General features: G+C 43.2%; 1 protein-coding gene across 1 annotated transcript in view; it reads left to right on the plus strand.

Moving 5' to 3' along the window:
* Positions 1–18329, plus strand: part of LOC134847922 (chromobox protein homolog 3-like) — a 359550-nt gene extending 341221 nt beyond the window's left edge. Inside the window, exons 2-5 of the mRNA XM_063865212.1 lie at positions 12922–13080; positions 13600–13889; positions 15476–15635; positions 17988–18329. Coding sequence (XP_063721282.1) covers positions 12930–13080; positions 13600–13889; positions 15476–15635; positions 17988–18121 — 735 coding nt within the window. The 5' untranslated portion in view covers positions 12922–12929 and the 3' untranslated portion in view covers positions 18122–18329. The remainder of the gene's footprint in view (positions 1–12921; positions 13081–13599; positions 13890–15475; positions 15636–17987) is intronic.
* The last annotated feature ends 258 nt before the right edge of the window (positions 18330–18587 follow it).

Consider the following 18587-nt stretch of genomic DNA (forward strand, 5'->3'; position numbering starts at 1 on the left):
GGACCATCTGGGGCGACCCAGTTGGACTCGGTATTGTCATGACTGATGTATTTGACGCCGTCTCTATCGACGTCCTGAATCGTCAGGATCGTCTCTTTTGGATCTGTCGGCAGATCATGGAGCCATTCGAGCACGCGCAAGTTTGTTAGTTCTTGCTCATGAGTCTGTTCCGCTTCTGGTTCGAATTCCACTTCCGGTTCTGATCGATCGTCGATCCAATCTTGATCCATATCGTTCACAAGGTCGATTTCTTCTAGCATCGCCACTTCGTCCAGTCCCACCAGCGAGTCTATGACATCACTTACTACTATCCTGTCTACAACGAAATCCTCGCCGTACGGATTGTATTTCTTCTGGTTTTTTCCTCTCTTGCTTTGGCATGTTTCCATAGTGAGAGGAGAGTCAGGCTGCATTCCTTTGTCAATTTCGGTTTGTTCCGGGCAGTCCCAGTCTTCTTCGGCATAAGGTAGAGTTTCATCGTCCACCTCTACTCGCTCGGTCAACTCGAGATCCAGTGGTAGATCGCAATCGTCCACCACCTCATTCCCGTCGTTCTTGTCGCGAGTACCCCTTTCATTCACTTCACAAGCAGGATCCACTATCAAATAGTCTCCCTCTTGCATGTCCGCTGGGATGCACCAATCCTCTGACGAGGCATTGTGTGGTTTGATGTTTTCATATTGAGCTGCTCTTCCAGTGCTCAATCGATAAAAACGAACTCCTTGGTGCACTTCTGTTATCTGAAATGGACCACGCCATTTCTTTAATTTTTTCTTGGTTCCTTTTGGTGGAACCACTTCCTGGAACACCCAGACGTAGTCGCCAACTGAGTAGGCTTTCGCATCAGCTGTCCTTTTATCAAACCTCCTTTTTTGTCTAATTTGTGCCTGTTGCGTATTCCTCCTGCATAAGTCATTGAGGTCCTGCTGTCTTCTAATATTATCCCGCAGGTACGTTTGCGGTGCTGTCCTCTTCCCCTCATATTCAGGGTAGAAAAACGTCAACGGGAGCGCTTTTTCATGACCCGTTAACATCATGTGCGGACTTATTCCCGTGGTGGAATGCTCCGTGCTGTTGTAAGCACCCATCACTTGCGGCAAGTGCTTGTCCCAGTCATCCATGTAACGCGAGCAGTAGACTCTCAGCATGGATACCAGTGTGCGGTTTTGCCTCTCGACTAGGCCATTCGTTTGCGGGTGATAAGTGGTCGAGTGGGCCTGCGCTACCTGCGACCTTTTCATCAACTCCTTCGTGAGATCACCCACGAATGCTTTGCCATTGTCCGATTGGAACGTGATGGGGAAGCCATGCCTCGCTATCCACACATTTATCAAATGATCACATGTTTCTTCCGCCGATGCTGTCATGCAGGATGCTGCTTCCGCATACTTCGTAAAATGGTCGATCATTACCAGCACCTGATTATAGCCCGTTGCTGTCATGCAGATTTTCTGATGATCAATTTGCACCACTTCGTTGAAACCTGACGACTCTATTGACTGTAGGGGGAACCTTAGCTTCCTGGGATCCTTCGCCTGCTGACATGACAGGCATGCTGCGATCCACTTCTCACAAGCCTTCTTCAATCCCGGCCATTCGAATCGTTACTGTATCCTGTTATACACCTTGTCCACGCCTTGATGGCCCATCTGATCATGTGAGCGAAAGAGCAATTCGGTCTGGTACAACTGTGGTAACACTATTGAATTGTATTTATAGAGGACCTTGTCCTCCTCTTTTCGTTTGCAGGCTACGATTCCGTCCTTGTTCAGGTACAACAAGTCGTTTCGCTTCAGGTAGAATTGCTTCAGGATTTTGTAGCTGTCTTCTTCCAAGTCTCCCTTGTCAGGTGCTCCATTCTCGATCCATCTCTTCAGACTGCTCGTCATTCTATCATTTCGTTGAGCCCTTAGGAGATCCGACAGCCTTGTACCTGGCTTTCAAATACGTCTTTACCACGTTCAATTGCCCACTCATTATCTCCGGAGCATGAGCATCGTCCATCAACTTGACACACCATATCTTTTTCAAAGGCGTCGCTTCCTGCACAGATGGTTCCAGATTGGTACGGACGACCGTACCATGTGGCAGCAATCTGGTTGGGCGTTTCGAAACTGCTATCAGCTCGAGCTCGTCTGCGGCATTATCTACCACAGTGCCCTCTTCATCTGAGGTGTATCTGTCCCTGTCTGGAGCCTGATGTGTTTCTCGGTCCAGCCCACGCTGCTTCCAGTCTACCAATAAGGAGTGGATTGCGATCTCTGACATATCGGAATTGGAAGTTGTTTCAGACGTGTTGTCCCAGGACTGGGGCCTCGAGTCAACACTTGAATCGAATGATTTCCCAACATCATATTCCAAGTTGTCTGAGATGTTTCTCGACTCCCCGGACAAAACTCTGTCCATCTGTTGCTTCAAACCCGACTCCCCGGACAAAATTCTGCCCCTAGGTGGTCTCGTCAACCTCTCCCCGGACAAGTCGTCCTGCACGGGCTCAAAGGTGTCTGAATCCTCAGACGAGTCGTCTTTGACTGGCTCGAAGGTATCAGACTCCCCGGACATTGTCTCGTCCACGGACGAACAATCTGGGCTCGGCTTGTATTCTTCTTTTGCATCCGTGAAATGCACTCTCCTCGTGAAGCTAGATTTCGACCTGATCCTGACTTCCTCAGTAGTTTGGTTCTGATTCAGTGTTCCATATTCAGTGAACGAAGTTCTCAACAAGACCTCCTTCGGCATCGAGCTCACCAGCTGGTTGACAATCGACCTGCAATCCCGTTCAACGCCTCGGCTGCGAATGGACACTGGCCTCTTCTCTGTTCTCTCGGTGACAGTCAACTGCTGCATGGTCTCCATCCATTCACGATCATGCCTATCCACTTCCCTGTCCAACAAGTCACGGAGCTTTCCCATGACGTCCGGCGCCACGTTCACCGTCCTGTTCAATAGAGCCATCCTGTTTATGCCCAGCCTGGTAAGTTCTTGCTGTACCAAGTTGGATCGGACTAGCAGATCCAATGGAACGGGCTCGCCTCTGGCTAAAAGCTTTATCTCTGCGGCCGTCTCCACTGGAAGTTCAGGGTGTCCGGGTATAGGATGTCCTGACTTGTCTAACCACCTAGTAAGTGACAGCTTGTCGTAGGTTTCTTTGTCCAGAAAGGAAAACCCGTCTTTGATTTCTGATTGGTTAGCCTGTTTCTCCTCGAGGCGCTCATAAAATTCTGTCTTTTTACTGAGGCTATCTGCGTTCTGGTGCTTGTCACGGGTACGGTGCTCTATGATCATGTGGTATCCATCTAGGCGCACGATCCAACGACCAATATAGCTTTCGTCCATCGAATAGGTTTTCAGCCAGGCAAGGGCACGATTATCTACACGTAACTTGAAGGGAGCACTCCCCAAGTAGGCCCTGTATTTTTCCACGAAAGTGATCACCGCAAACATCTCCGCTTTTGGTGCGCCGTACTTCATTTCAGTATCACTCAAGACTTTACTCCCGTAGGCTATCGGACGAAGAACCGTTCTCCCGTTCCACTCCTGCTCCTGGTGAAGTATGCCCGATATCGCAACCACTGATGCATCCGTGTCCAGCACGAACATCCCCTTCTCTGTCGGCATGCCGAGGACCGGTGCCTCGCAAAGCTCACGTTTGATGTTTTCAAATGAAACTTGTGCCTCATCAGTCCAAGTGAACTTTTTGCCCTTGTTTCTCATCAGCCTCTGCATGGGGTATATTTTGTCAGCATACCCCTTGATGAATTCTCGATAATAATTGGCAAATCCCAGAAAACTCATCAGCTGTGTATCTGTTTTAGGTGCCTTCCAGGTCAGCACCGCTTCAACCGCTTCGGGATCTGGTCTCACTCCATGTTTGTCAACCAGGCGGCCCAGATACTTTATGGAATCCCTGAGGATTTCACACTTAGAGGGTTTACATTTCAGACCCGCCTGCTTCATGCAAGAAAACACCTCCTCCAACCTCTCTATGTGGTCTTCTAAGGTTGGTGTTGCAATCACGACATCATCGACATAACACATGATGAGATGCCCGTATTTCTTAGTGACGCTCGTGAGTGCCTGGGCCATCAGTCGCTGGAATGTGGCCGTCGCGTTGCACAATCCGAATGGCATCCTCTTCCACTGGAACAGTCCCAGCTCACACGCGAAGCCTGTTTTCTCTCGATCTTGCTTTCCGAGTGGCACTTGCCAGAATGCAGAGCCCAAATCCAACGTCGTGAAGAACTTCGCGTCCCCCAGCTTGGATAGGCTCTCATCGATGCGGGGAATCGGGTATGCATCCTTTATAGTCACTGCGTTCAGATAACGGAAATCACAACAAAATCTGAGTTGTCCCCCTTTCTTTTTCGCCATGACCACGCCACAAGGCCATGGGGACTTCGACGGCTCGATCATGTCGTACTCCATTAACATCTCGATTTCCTTCCTACACGCTTCTGACTTGTTTGGGGTCATTCTTCTCGCCCCTTCCCTATGAGGTACCGAGCCCTCTTCTATCTCAATCTCGTGTTCTACAAAATTACAACAACCTATGTCGGCCTTATGTTCCGAAAAAACGTCTGCGTTCCGATTTAGCACTGCTCTGAGCGAATCTAGTTCCTTGTCTGATATTTTACCCTTCAGATGTTCTATCTCAGGTAGGACAGGTTTATTCGCTGCTAACTCTGCTTCCGTCGGCCTCTCAGGAAAGTTGGAACAACTAGACAGCCCATCATCTGTTTCCGACTTCATTGAAAACAATTTTCTAGAAGATTTCAATTCATTCACTCTTTTCATTATACATTCTTGGTTCGCATGCAATGGACATTTAGTTACATCAAACTTTTTCAAGTTCTCCACACTCTGAAAGTCTGTGTTCAGAGGCAAAGCGTAGCCAAGTTTCTTTCCCCTCTGTATTGTCACTGTTGTTGCTTCTGTGTTCAATAACACACTCACACACAGTCCGCTCTGAGTGAGTGAGAAGCTTCTTCCTAAAATAGCCGAGCTTTTACTGTTTGGATTTGGTACCAGACACACCTGTCTGTCATTGCTGAGTTCATTCAAGTTCCTCATCCTAAACGTCGCTACTACGGCTTGGTTTGGTTTTAATCTAACTTTTCGATCCAGAAAAATCGGCACCTTGGCCTGATTAATTAAGATCTTATTAAGGGGTCTTTTTTCATACTTTCTCTCAGGATCCTTGATCCCAATCAACCCGTCATTGAGATCGATCGTGACGTCAAAGTTGCGAACGAAATCCCTTCCTAAGATGAATTGATCGGATTCGTCCAAATTCTCCACTACTAGGAAGCTCATCCAAAGATGTCTTCCTCCGAGCTGCAGTGAAATGATCGGGGTTCGTCCAGTGACATAGATCGTTCCCTGATTGGCAGCTGCCAACCTGATGTTTGTCGGTATGAGATCCGACCTTTCGAAACCCATGTCGGTCCAAGTTTTGACTGGCATGACACTAACCACTGCTCCCGTGTCTAGCAGTCCCTTTACTGAAAGTTGTCTGCCTTGCACGTCCAGAACGTGTGCGGCCAGATCGGCCTCACAACCAATATGCACCGCATCTTGTTCGAGCATCGCGTTGTGTCCGATTCGTCTAACCTTCAGCTCCTCTTGACCAATGTATATCCGGCCAATCTGATCGTTCGCATCAGTTATGTGAGCTTTCGTGTAGATATTGATGCCATCCACATTCATCAGGATCGGGTAAGGGCCATGGACATTGATATAATGTCCGTCCACTTTCATCAGCCTCGGACCTCCCGTTGTGAGCAGCGCTCGCACTGCCCTGGAGTCCAGTTTGGGATCCTTCTCCTTCAGGTAGTCGGCATAGATGTCCAGGTGGACTAGTGTAATCTCGGATGGTTCACTCAAGTTCTTGACCACCTGGTGCCCTGCTACTGAGATGATGGACATTATTTTGGTCCCCTCCTTCGTCATGCCGAAAGTCTTACCAGATATAACGTTCAGTTTAAGTCCCTGTTTCTTGGGTTTCTCTTTGTCTTCTACTTCTGTCGTTTTACCCAGAACATTAAAACTTTCCCGAAGATCTGTGCTCCCCAGCTCCGACCTTACCCATTGCTCCACTTCTTTCGTGGCTAGGTCCTGTTTGACATTCTGCAGCGCTGTCCTTGCCGCCAGGCCGTAATCCACCTTGAGTGGGCTAGAGGACTCTGCTTCGAGGTTCGAGGCTACCACCTCGTCAGGCCATGTCCTAACCTTTTTGGTCGTGAAGGTGCCCGGTGTCGTCTCCTTCCTCCGAGATTCAGCCTCGTTCATCAGACGTGCTCGACTGGCCTTGACGCCCGAAAGCGCCTCTTCGTGGCGGGGATGTTTCGCGTCCGCTACTGCATCCCAAAATTGAGTACAATCCGACTTGAAGTGTCCCTCCAAATTACAGAAGAAACACCTCGGACCATATTTCATGATGAGCCCTCTGACGTACTCTTCATGATCCTCGTCGGTCGCGTCGGCGTCCTCGAGAAAGTAGCCTATGGCCTTCATGTTCTGTTTGTATGCAGAACACGCGGAAACGTGATGGTCCATCGAACCACAATTCGCACACGACCTCCTCTTATCCATGTCATCGCGAGGTTTGTACCAACTGGAATTCGCACCAGTGTTTGTCCCGCTATAGTTGCCATAATTGCTGTAATGGTTTTGCCCCCGGTTTTATGAGTAAATACTCACGTGACTTCATACGCAAGTCGTCAGGCGTGGGTACCTGGTCAAGCGACAGGGTGAAGTGAGTGGCCAACATCGTCTTCAACTCCTCATTCCTTACTCCATCCATGAACTTCGAAGCAATCGCCAAGTTTCGCTCGGATATTCTCTCATCCGGGTTGCTTCTCCTCCTAAGCAATTCAAGGTCGTCCAAGAATTTATCTATGGATTCTTCATCTCTTTGACGCCTCTTCTCGAACTTCACCATAGCCTGGTGCCCTTGTACTCCAGAGCCGAAACGATTCAGCAGGATGTCGAATATCTTGCGAGCGCTGTCTCTCTCATTGGCTCTTTTCGCCATTACACAACTTAATGCAGTACCCTCCAGGTTGCTCGTCAGCGCGCTGCACTCTTGTTTCTTGGAGAGATTCTCTTCCTCAAAGTGTAACTTCATCACCTCTATCCAAGTATCAATGCAGCCGTCTGACTCGTCTTTATATGACTTCGGCTTTTTCAGTGTCCTTCTTGACCTCTCTCCTCTCTCAGTTGACTTCGAGAGCTTGGTGATGAATGTTTCGAGAGATCTGTTCAGAGGCTCAAACATCGAGGCATACATCGTTGTGTCCTGTGAGACTGTAGTCAGATCTGGTACTGAACTGACTTGTGGCACGGTTGGCAACCTTGTCTCCGGGGTGGCATCTGCCTCCGGCGGGACTGGATTCGTCCAGCCAGGCCTCTGCGGGGCTGCCCTCGGCCGCTCCTTGTTTCTTGGTTCGTAGTTCGTTCTCGAGCCTTGCTGGGCTCTGGCATTGCTGCCCGTACCATCTCCATCATTCGCATGGCGTGAGCGCTCCCTTTGGTTGGAATGCTCCTGCCAACTACTCCCATTCAGGATCGCGTCAAGCTTCCGCATCATTAAGTCAGACTTTGCATCTAACCTTTTCTCCAGGCTAGTCATCGTGTGGGCGTAGGTACTATCATGATCTTTCAACAATCGTTCGATCTCCCTGGTCATCCTAGCCTCTCTTTCGTATGACTCCCTGTTTGCCTGTGCTAGGCTCTCCGCCAGGCATTGATCGGTGTTGCGAATCAACTGAGCCTGATCAACCCTCGCCTGCGACTTCATATGCGTTAGTTCGTCTCTCAGATTCTCTTGACCTTTGTGAGCTCTCTCATCAACCTGATCTATTCTTTTAGTCATGTCCCGCCTCAGTTCATCCAGACCATTCATTACGCCAGCGAACATGTCACTTATGTCGCCAGTGGCCCCAAATGACGGGGTTAGTCCCAGAGAAGATGAGGTCAACTACGGCTGCAGCCTGGTGCTTGATGACGCACCGCCTTTTTGTTTGCTCATCGACGTCATTAATCTGTCGAAGGTTGACGACGCTCCCATCGTTATCCCATCTGACATGGGCCTGGTCGGCGAGGTTGATGACGCCTTCCTGCTCATATCATTCCTTGGGCACGTTGTGAAGTTCACATCCGGATGGGTTATCTCCGGGTAGTCATCACTGGAAGTCAAACCTACAGTTGGTAGTGACGCCATGCGTTCGTCGTACAAGGACTTCCAACTCCTCTTGGCCTTCGAACCCGTTTGTTCTTCACTCGGGCTTATACTCAACATCATCGCGTTGTTGCTCTGCTTGGCCAGAGATGAGTGGGTACTAGCCGAATGTGAGTATTCTCCCCTCCACCTGTGACTTTTGGTTTCCGATTTGGACAAGCCCTTGAATAATACTTCCTCTCGCGGCTCGACCTCGGAACGCTCCGAGGTCTCCTCTGTCCTCTCGACTTCCTCCCGCTCGAGGTCCTCGCTCGGCTCAAAGTCGGGTCGAATGAGCGTCTGTTCTCCCTCGTCAAAGGGGTCCACAAGCGTTTCGCTCGCGGTTCCGGCTTCAGCGCTCCGCCTTTGATCGCCATCGAGGTTTTTCTCGCTCCTCAATCTCATTCCGCTCACTGAAAGATCAGATTGACCTTTAGTCGATTCGTTTTCAGCAAACACGTCGGAGGCGCTGCTAAACGAGGACTGGCTACGCCTAGTTTTAAACTTTCGCGTGCTGCCCTTGCTCAGCCTGGGAATCTTAGTAGTCGATCCTAACGAGTCCCTGCGCTGCATACTTTGTGACACAAAAAAAACTATATTCGTATGTCGAAAAGTCAGTATCAATCTCTTAGGTTTCTCAATGACAATCTTAGTGACTCAGCTAGAGTTACACACACACACAGGGCCTGCTCAGTATTGATATAATGCTAACTCAACCCTGTCGTATAGTATAACAGTATCACCAGATTTTCACAAGATATAATCAACACACAAAACACAATAGATAATCAGATAAGAATATCCTACAGGTGACAGCGACCTTTTGTCAGTATCAATTTATCGCCACACAATTTATCAAGTCACTGCTTTGTTAAAATTAAACAATCTTTGATAAAAAGCAGTGATGACTCAGAAACAGATCAATAAAACTTAGTCTTAAAGAAAAAGACTTCCCTCAATCGGAACGATCCGAAAGAACCAAGCCCAGGACACAATCTTCTCAAGTGGGTGTGTATTTGCTTGCTACACCCACCGAAGTCTTCTTTTAGGTGCCCTGTGATTGCCCGAGCTGTCCTATTAAATGGCTCAAGGCAACCTCTGATCGAAAATCTCCAAAGTCTATGAAAAAGCTCTCCCACACCCGGACTGCTCCAAGTGCACGAGAGTAGGGAACAACTTTTCTTCTCAAGTGAGTGTGTATTTGCCTAATACACTCACCGAGGTGTTCCTTTATTTGTTCCCGGATTGCCCGAACTTTCCTATTAAGTAGCTCAAGGCAACCACACAACCAAAATCACAATCAAAAAAATTTTGCTCGGGCACTTCTGATACACCCGATCTAGAATCCAAAGTTGATCACAAATTTCCGGGTCAAAATGGGCTCTTATGATCCTAATAAGCACGCCTAATATCCTAATATGATTTAAATTAAATGGATATTTTCCTTTTCCCAAATTGCCACAGAAGATTTCCTCAAGTTTCTAACTTTGGGTTGTTTAGAAGGTTTAAGACACTCCGGAGGGTTACTTCGGAGGGTTGTTAAGACACTTAGCCTACTTCGGAGGGTACCTTAATCACCCAAGTCACTTCGGAGGGTCCCCCTAAATTTACTAAGGAGGGTCAATAAGATGCTTAATATGCTCCGGAGGGTTACTTCGGAGGGTACCTCCAAAATTTTCAAATTTCTGAGCTTCACTCAGAAGGGCCTTCAATTAACTTCAGGAAGCGTCAAAACAAGCTAAATTCTCTATCAGGGGGGCTGTCTTAACTTCTTTGGATAACCTCGCGGAAATTTTCCACTAAGGAGGGTTGCTAAGGGCCTTAGCTGACTCCAGAGGGTTACCTCGGAGGGTTCCTCAAAAATCAAGAAAAAAGGTTATGTTACCGCAACAAAGTCTCCAAAAGCGGTCTACCTGACTTAAAACTAGGTTGGCTGACTCGGTCAATCTTCCCAGTTGAATAAAAAGATGTTTTGATAAAATTTTCTGCCGCTCGGAGGGTTACCTGTAATTTGGACCCTCCGAACCAACAAATTCTAAAAAATTTTTCTTTTCCGAGATTATCAACCCAAAAACGGTTGCGGTCCGGAAAAGTGGTCCAAAACGTCGACTTATGGTACCAAAATTATCCCGATCGGATGACTAGTATTTGAGAAATTGCCAAAAACGTGTTTGTCCAAATGGCCTTTTTTCACCACCTATATAGGTTCTGTGTAGCTTTTTCCGCAATTCCTATCGAAAGTGCCTAAAAATAATTGAAACGAGCGTAGTAGCCCTGTACGGCACTGGAATAGTGCAAAAAACCGGATCAAAATTGGTTTGGAGACAAAAATTTGGCCAATAACTATCAAATTTGGACCCTCCGATTCCTTCCTTTTCCGATCCTTAAGTCGTTAGCTCTATCTACGGAGCTGATCGGAGGGTTACTCAAGAATTTCTCTAGTAACCGAGCACGTTATGCTAGCACGCTCTTAACACAAAAAATTTTATTGCTCTAACTCTAGAAACTCAAAAACTCGATCCCCAAAACCGATTGACAAAATTCAGAAAATTATCGAAATTTTGACCGAAAAAATTTGGTTTTTTCCAACTTCTACTGAGTCTTTTCTCACGCAATTTCTTTAGTTAGGGGGATCGAACTACGTAGCTACTCCCTATATAAAAGCTTTTTGTTGTTCGGAAAAGCTCGGTGATCCAAAAATTTGGGGGTCTACAGTTCGATCGAAAATCGATGATTTTCGACAAAATTGGGTGTTTTTTGGGTCTAATCGAGGAGATAAGTAATATGTAATAAGGATAATAACCTATTAATAGTCGTTAATGAATAGTACTATACCCTCCTTTGCACCAAAATACCCGAATTAAGACCCTTAACTCGGAAATTTAAAATCGATGGAGGGTACAATCGGACCGCCTCAATCGTGCCCCCCACCACTTAAGTTTTAATGAAATAGTACCCGAACGATACTAAAATTGCTTCAACGATACCCAACAGTCGTTGCGGATGTTGTCCCTGATGTCCCTGTTGAGTGTGGAACAAGTTGATCAGCTTGCCACTCTACCCTCCGGCCACCGGCAAAATCACCATTAACGTGCTTAAACACTCAAATTACACTCGAGGGAGGGTATCCAACCCTTCACCAAAACACACAATCTTTCTATCAGAAACGATATAAATTAATCTGAAACAACAACAAACAGGAAGGTCAGATCACATCTCGTCCGGAAACAACATATAAACTGTCACTTTACATTTTTTACTGTTTTTGGTCTTTTCTGGATTTTTTACTGTTTTTTGTACTTTTTTTTATTTTCCAATAAATTTGTTTTTGGTTTTTTGTTGGTTATACCCTATTTTTGTTTGGTTTTACGCTTTCTCTTTAATTGTTTTTGGTCCTGGGACCTCAGGACAAGCGGGCTCTAGATTTCCCACCTAACCCTCCGGCCCCCGGAATTTTCGGTGTTAACTAAGTTAAAAAGCTAATTAGTACTGGACGGAGGGTACGCACCTTCCCCCAGTACAATAACGGTCATTAAGGCCTCTAACTCGGGCATACGCCTGGAGCGGAGGGTTCGTCGCTGAAACGCTTGCTGATCATGATGGTCTTATGCCTTTGACAGGCCCACCCAGGAGCGCCATAAAAACGTCTATGTAACGTTCGCCCAAATACTACACAGCGACGGAGCGTAGAAAAAGTACCTATCAACGACTGGCAGGCGTCAGTTACCTTAATCCTGCTCGCTTTTCACCGTCTCGACCTTGCCAGTTGACTTTCTGGTCTGTCTAGGGCTAAGTAAAAAGTTACCATTTTTAGGCCATCAGTCAAACGACTTTTGATCAGCTTTCGTTTACATGCGAACACAACCACAAAGCTGAGTCTCGGATCCTCAGACTACGTGATTGTCATTAAAAACACGGCTCGAACAACCTATTTTAACATGTTTTTGTGTGAAAGTTCTATATTAAATCCATTGGAGATGGATTGACCCTTTCCTCTTTCTAGCTACTCATATTCTGAAATATCAAAAAATAACGGTGTTAATTAAGAGATCTATGACATTCAGGTAGCTACAAAGTTGGTTCTATACAGTCCCTTCACATAAACAGTCTCTGGGGGACCAAGCCTCCGCTCCCGTGATATTCCAGCGATAACGCTCCTATCTCTTCTGATTTGCGTCCCGGGAGGGTTCCGTGGTATATTTCTTCCCCCACTGAAGCCTCCTTCTCCACCAATATTCACTGCTAAGGTCCTTATCGTGTGTTGTTGCCACGATAAGAGGCTTCGTATTTTCCGTCTCTTGTACGACTGTTTTTCACAATTTCTGTCGTTGTTCTGATTTTCGTCACTTTTTGGCTCAAAATGGCCGTTTTTCGTATTTCTGAGAAATATCAACTTGAAAATCGAAATTTTAAAAAATATATATTCCAGAATATTCTGACCCTCCTTTCAAGCACTTTTTTGCTGTTAAGGCCTTTTCTCTCTGATTCGTGCTTCGTCGGAAGGTTGCGCTGTGCCATCTGGCAGAATGGCACAAATCTGATTATCTTCAAGAAAAGAAAATGTCCTGAATCAAAAACCTTCGTGTCCTTGTTTAAACTCCTCTGCTCCGCCCCTCTCATGTTTCACTATCGAATGTTTTTTAATGATCAGCAAATAACACGAAGCTCAACTTCGACTATGTGTTTATCAAGATGTATGTTTCAGTCAGCGATGGATGTGATAAGAAAATCAGAATTGAAAGATATTAAAAATTTAGTTGATAAGGATTCTGCCACAGAGTTGAAAAACAGGAAGCTTTCTGTAGATAATGATGATTCTGTGGAAACCATTCGTCTTGCAAACATGGATTCTGAGCTGGCAGGTTTGTTCATTTTGGGCATTCTTATGTTTTAACAGCAATTTTTCTACTTAAATTTTTTCTAAATTGTTTACACTCTTGAGAAAAACTTGCGTGTAAAAATTGAATGATAAATATGCGAGCAATAAAAAATATGCGAGCAGTTCTGAATATTGGCTTGTTGTGAGGTCAAAATGATACTGGATCCTGCGAATTCATTGATCTATCTGAAATATCGATAAATGCAAGGTTACTTGAACTCATTACTGTGGCATTTTTTTGCAATTTTAGCCTTTGTAAAGAACGTTTGTTAGGTAGGTCAATTATGTTTTCATACAAAAGCCCATTCAATCGTGATTGGTCTGCTCAGACTTTTACGCGCAAACGTTTTGAATGAGAGTTTTATTGATATTTTGTTTTTGCATCATGCTGATTCGCAAAATAAAGACTGATATAAGTTCTAAAGACTGATACAAGTCTGTGGTTATTCGGAGAAATGGTAATAACAAATGAAGGTTTTTCGTTAGGTGAAAATTATTTCAGAGAAATCGGTTACTGAAACTGAGAAAAGCGAAGAAGCAGAGAAGGAATCCAAGAAGTCTGGCGATGCAGATGATTCCGATTCGTGTTCTGAAGATGAATATGTGGTGGAGAAAATAATCAAAAAGCGAATAGTGCAGGGCAAACCGGAATATTTTATCAAATGGAAAGATTGGCCTGCATCAACTAATACATGGGAACCACTTGAAAATCTTCACTGTCCTGAAAAAGTTGATGAATTTGAGTCTAAATTGGCTGAAGCAAAAGCTGAGAAGGCTGCTTCTAAGAAAAAGGTTTGTCTTCAGGTTTCCGCGAAAGTGATTAAAGAATGTCACTAAAAATATTCTTGATACTCTATGAGCTTTAAGGTTGATATGTTATTTTTTGAAATTTTTTTCTTTGAAACTAGAAAATGGTTTTTTTTTTCTTCAAAAAGTCCTTTCTTGGTGTCCTTGGGCTCATTAACATTTTTCCAACTATGTGTTTGCTATGGTTTCAATTCTCAGACCAAATTTACGATGACCCCCTCTTAAATTTTCTGCAGTTACGCTATTTCAGCAATAAGTTGAATGGCATTCGTGCAGTTTTGCCCATAAATTGCCCTAATTGCAATTGCCCTTTAATTCGATTGGTTGTTTAAGAGTCGATGAATAAAGTGCAGACTCTTATTTAGGTCTTGGTTAATTTTTTGTTCGTTTTTTTTCCTGGAAAAAGTCTAAAAGGCTCTATAATACAGATGTGCATTCATGCAAATTAATGCATATAATAAGGCACTCAAGTATATATGAACTTTTTGAGTTATATTCAAATTCATCTGCTAAAATTTAGGTTGATTGCTCTCTTCAATTACCAAATCGAAAGTGGCGCAAGAACAATGATCGATTTTTTCTTCCGAAAGTGGATTTAAAATTTTAAGATTTCCCAGCGGATTAAAAAAAGTTCCAATTAATTCAGTTTTCGTAAATCGAGTTAATTTTATCAAAAAGTTGTCAATCATAATTTTGTCATGAAATTCAAATAGCATTCAAGCCATATATTTTGTACTTTGAAAAACGAAAGTTGAAGTTTTTCCAGAATAGATACCATCGATAGATACTCTGAAGATGCAAAGTTAGTGCGAAAGCGCTTAGTTGAATTGACATTGATTGTTAGCTCTGTTTTTCATTTTTCCTGAAATGAGTCAGTCTTTTTCTGTTTCCTTGCGTTCATTGAATCTTCCAACCGTCTGTTGGCTATGTTTTATTATGGAAAGTTATCAAGAACTAAGGCGAGATTTCAAACTTTTCAAAAAAGTTGATTTTTTTCCGATCTAAAACAATGTTTTCAGATTTTTGAGTTTTTGAGTAGCTGTACGTAATCCGTGGGGGTGGGGTTGAAAATTACCGGAGGTTTAGACATTTTTTGAACAAAAAGGCGTTTTTCATTGCGGGGTTAAAAAGTATCAGGGTGGTTCCGCAATTTTGTATCACTTCAGATAAATATTGTGACAAAACCAAGACAAAAGTTTTGAACATCAAAATTGGCCCAGACTTTTAGTTATTGGCATATTTTTCTAAAACTTCGGGTCAATTTTTTTTGGGGGGGATCTATGAAGAAGTCGATTTGTTGCGAGAGGGCCCCGACCGTTAAGTAGTGCATAGTACTTCAATCATTCTGGCTCGAACATTATGTATCCTTTGTACGTGTACAGTAACAGGCTATTCTTGTTTTATTTTTCATTTCAAATGGCATTTGAAGAAATATTACTAATTTGTTTTTTTTTATCATTTCATATACTGCTAGAGATTATTGTGATTGAATGGTTGCAAAATTGCAAATTGAGTGGTTGCAGAATTGTCTTCTTTTCCATGGAATAAATTAGTAAGTGGTTGATTTTCAGTCGCAGTCGAAGAAGGAGTTCTCTCTGCCACAGTCTGAGATTGGGTATGGCTTCGACCGACAGTTGGAAGCGGAGAAGATCTTGGCCGCCACTGACGCCGGAGGGGCTCTCAAGTTTGTGATCAAGTGGAAAAATAGAGACAAGCCCGACGTCGTCTTAGGTGAATATCATCAATGAAGTTTCATGTTGATATCAGTCATCTTTCAAAAAAGCATAGGTTGAAATTCGAAACGTTTTGTCACCAAAAGAATTTCACATGTTAATTACACTTGCGAAGCAAAGTGTATTAATACGAACTTTCTTTTTTTTCCAACCTAAGTCGCAAACAAAAAGTGCTATTTTTGGTGGCCCTTTTGAATCGGTTGGCTGCTGTAGCAGTATAATATCAGGTGCTTTGACGTTTGATTAATAAAAAGTTAACACAGCTGATTCACTTTCAGTTCATCAAATGAACTGAAATGCATAACTTATACATAATTTGGCTCTATGCTTTCCGATATATTTCATGCAAAATTGTGTCTTTTTCTATTTGACGCTACTTTTGCTGCATCGAATTGGCACTTTATTAGCATATGTAGCTGCGTTATTGGTGGCTAGTTTTTGAGGACTTAAAGCATCCGTGGCTGAGTGGTTAGAGCGTGAGACTCAAATTTGCTAGGTCGCGGGTTCGACTCCGGAACGTAGCCGAGTTTTTGCTACTTCGAGGCTTATTTCTACTTTTTCTTATTTCACTCGGTAGATCTGCATTTCGGTCGTGTTCTCGCAAGTGTTTGCGAACCACAGCTTCGCTTCTATTTTTTTTAACCTTCGATATCAAACTGTTAAGGAGATTTTTTTTCTAGTTAACGACTAGCTTAACAGGCTCTTTTTCCTTCCCCCTGCAAATTTTTACAAGTAAATTTGTTGACCACATTGTCCGATTGTTATGAAAATTTTTAAACAGACGAATAAGGCCACGACAAACATATTTTTGTCTTCATAATCAACCTCATTAAACCGCTCATTCCACTAAAAATTGAAGCTCGTGTGAGGTGGGGGGGGGGGGGGGGGAATTAAAAAGAACCGCTCAACAAAATCAGTTGAATCACTTGCTGAGGAGGAGGAAGAAAAGGCAGCTGACTTATTATCCATGCAGCTGACTTCTTTTCTGTTGTCCTCTATTAACATTCCAGGTTGCTTCTACCTTGGCCTGGAGGTAAATCAGTTGCCTTTATGCCTTAACGTCTAGGGTTCGAGTCGTGACAGGACCTTGTTTTTTTCAGTACTTGGAAAATTGGAAAAAAGTTTCGAGAAAAATGAATTGTTGATTTTCCGTTTGTTTGCTCAAGTATAAGGGGGACTTGAAAGATTCTACAACTTTTTTTTCATAAGATCTTTTTCAGTTGGTGTTTGTTCAAAGATTGTCTGTTTATTTGCCTTATCATTGATTTTTTTTGCTGTAAGCATCTTTCTTTGTAGTTGCAAGTGCAATGCTCTGTTTCTTTTCTTACTTTTTTTCCGTTGTTGCTTTTTTTAAATTTTAAATTTAAGTGTCTGCTATGTTTGCTTGGAGTGAAGTTTTTTCGATACATGAATGTTTATATGACCTGGTTTTTTTCAAAAATTTTTTCTCGGCTTGTTATGTTTGGTGTTCGCCTTTTTGCCTAAATGATCTGGAATATAATAGTTATAAGAGTAATGAACATGTCTTGTTTTTTCTACAAGTCCTGTTTTTTTTCCAGGAAAAAGTTATAGGATTTCACGTTTTATAAATTTCTTGCGGTTTGATATGTGATTTCTTTTCAAGTTCAGTTCATTTCCTTAGTTAAAAGCTCCGCTATCGAACAGCAAAAGTGTAAAGGTCACAAAAACATAATCGACTTCTAGTTTCGACTGTAGAATATAATTTTACGATGACGCCCTATTCAATTTTCTGCAGTTTTACGCTATTTTAGCAATAATTTGATTGGCATTCTTGCAGTTTTGCCTGTAAGTTTCCCTTATTGCAATTGCGCATATATTCGATTGGTTGTTTAAGAGTCGATGAACGAAGAGCAGACACTTATTTAGGTCTTGGTTAATTTTTTGTTTATTAATGCATATAACAAGGCACTGAAGTATATGTGAACTTTCTGAGTTCAATTCAAATTCATTTCCACAAATTTCTAATAACTACAGATGTGCATTCATACATATTGATGCATTTGCGAACGCACTTATGTGTATATGCTATTTTTGAGTTCAATTGAAATTGATCTGCTGAAAGTGACGTTAATAGCACTGTCCAAAAACGAACGTGGATATGGCGCAAAAAAAATGTGGACGATTTCTTGCTTCGAAAGTGGAATGTAGTTTTTAGATTTCCAGCGAAATAAAATTTCAAAATTTGATCCAGTTCTCTCGAATTGGGTTAGTTTTTTCAAAAATGTGTCAATTGGCTATGTTTTTCCATGAAAAATTTTTGTTCATTTGTTTTGGCTTAGAAAAATGTTGGCATATGTGTAACTATTTTTTTCAAAAGATTGTTTTTCAGCCGCAGAAGCCAATATCAAATGTCCGCAAATTGTGATCAAATTTTACGAAGATCGGCTAACATGGATGTCAGCCAATGTTCTCACCGGAAAAGAGGAGGCAGAGAGACTGGAACAAATGCCGAGCAAGGCTTGAATTAAATTATCGTCATCGAAAAAGCTTCAATTATGTTTATTTCGTCTCTTTGAGTTTTGAAAAACTGAATGTTTGTTGATGGTGTTTTAACAATAATGTATTGTAATAGATTTTATTAGCAGTATTTTTGCTGATACGTTGTTGATTTTAATGATGACTAAAATCTTAATTGTTTTCGAACCCAATTGATTTAAAAAAATTTCTGACATCCTTTTTCTTAAGGCTGATGTCAGATTTGCATTAGCGTCGAAACAGTTTTTATCTAACGTGATTACAAAAGAATGATCTCAAAAGAGACCTAAATTTCAAAAAGTATGTATGCGTTAACGGAAAATTCCGTAGCGCATTTGACACGCTCGCCCCCACATTTGGTATTGTTTTATGCCATTCAATTTCGTTCGACTAACCCTAGTTTTTTTTCTTAAAATGCGTTTGACACCGAATTACACTGAGTTTTAGAGGGACA

This window comes from Symsagittifera roscoffensis, chromosome 6 (genome assembly GCF_963678635.1).
Source record: "Symsagittifera roscoffensis chromosome 6, txSymRosc1.1, whole genome shotgun sequence".
Lineage (NCBI taxonomy): Eukaryota > Metazoa > Xenacoelomorpha > Acoela > Convolutidae > Symsagittifera > Symsagittifera roscoffensis.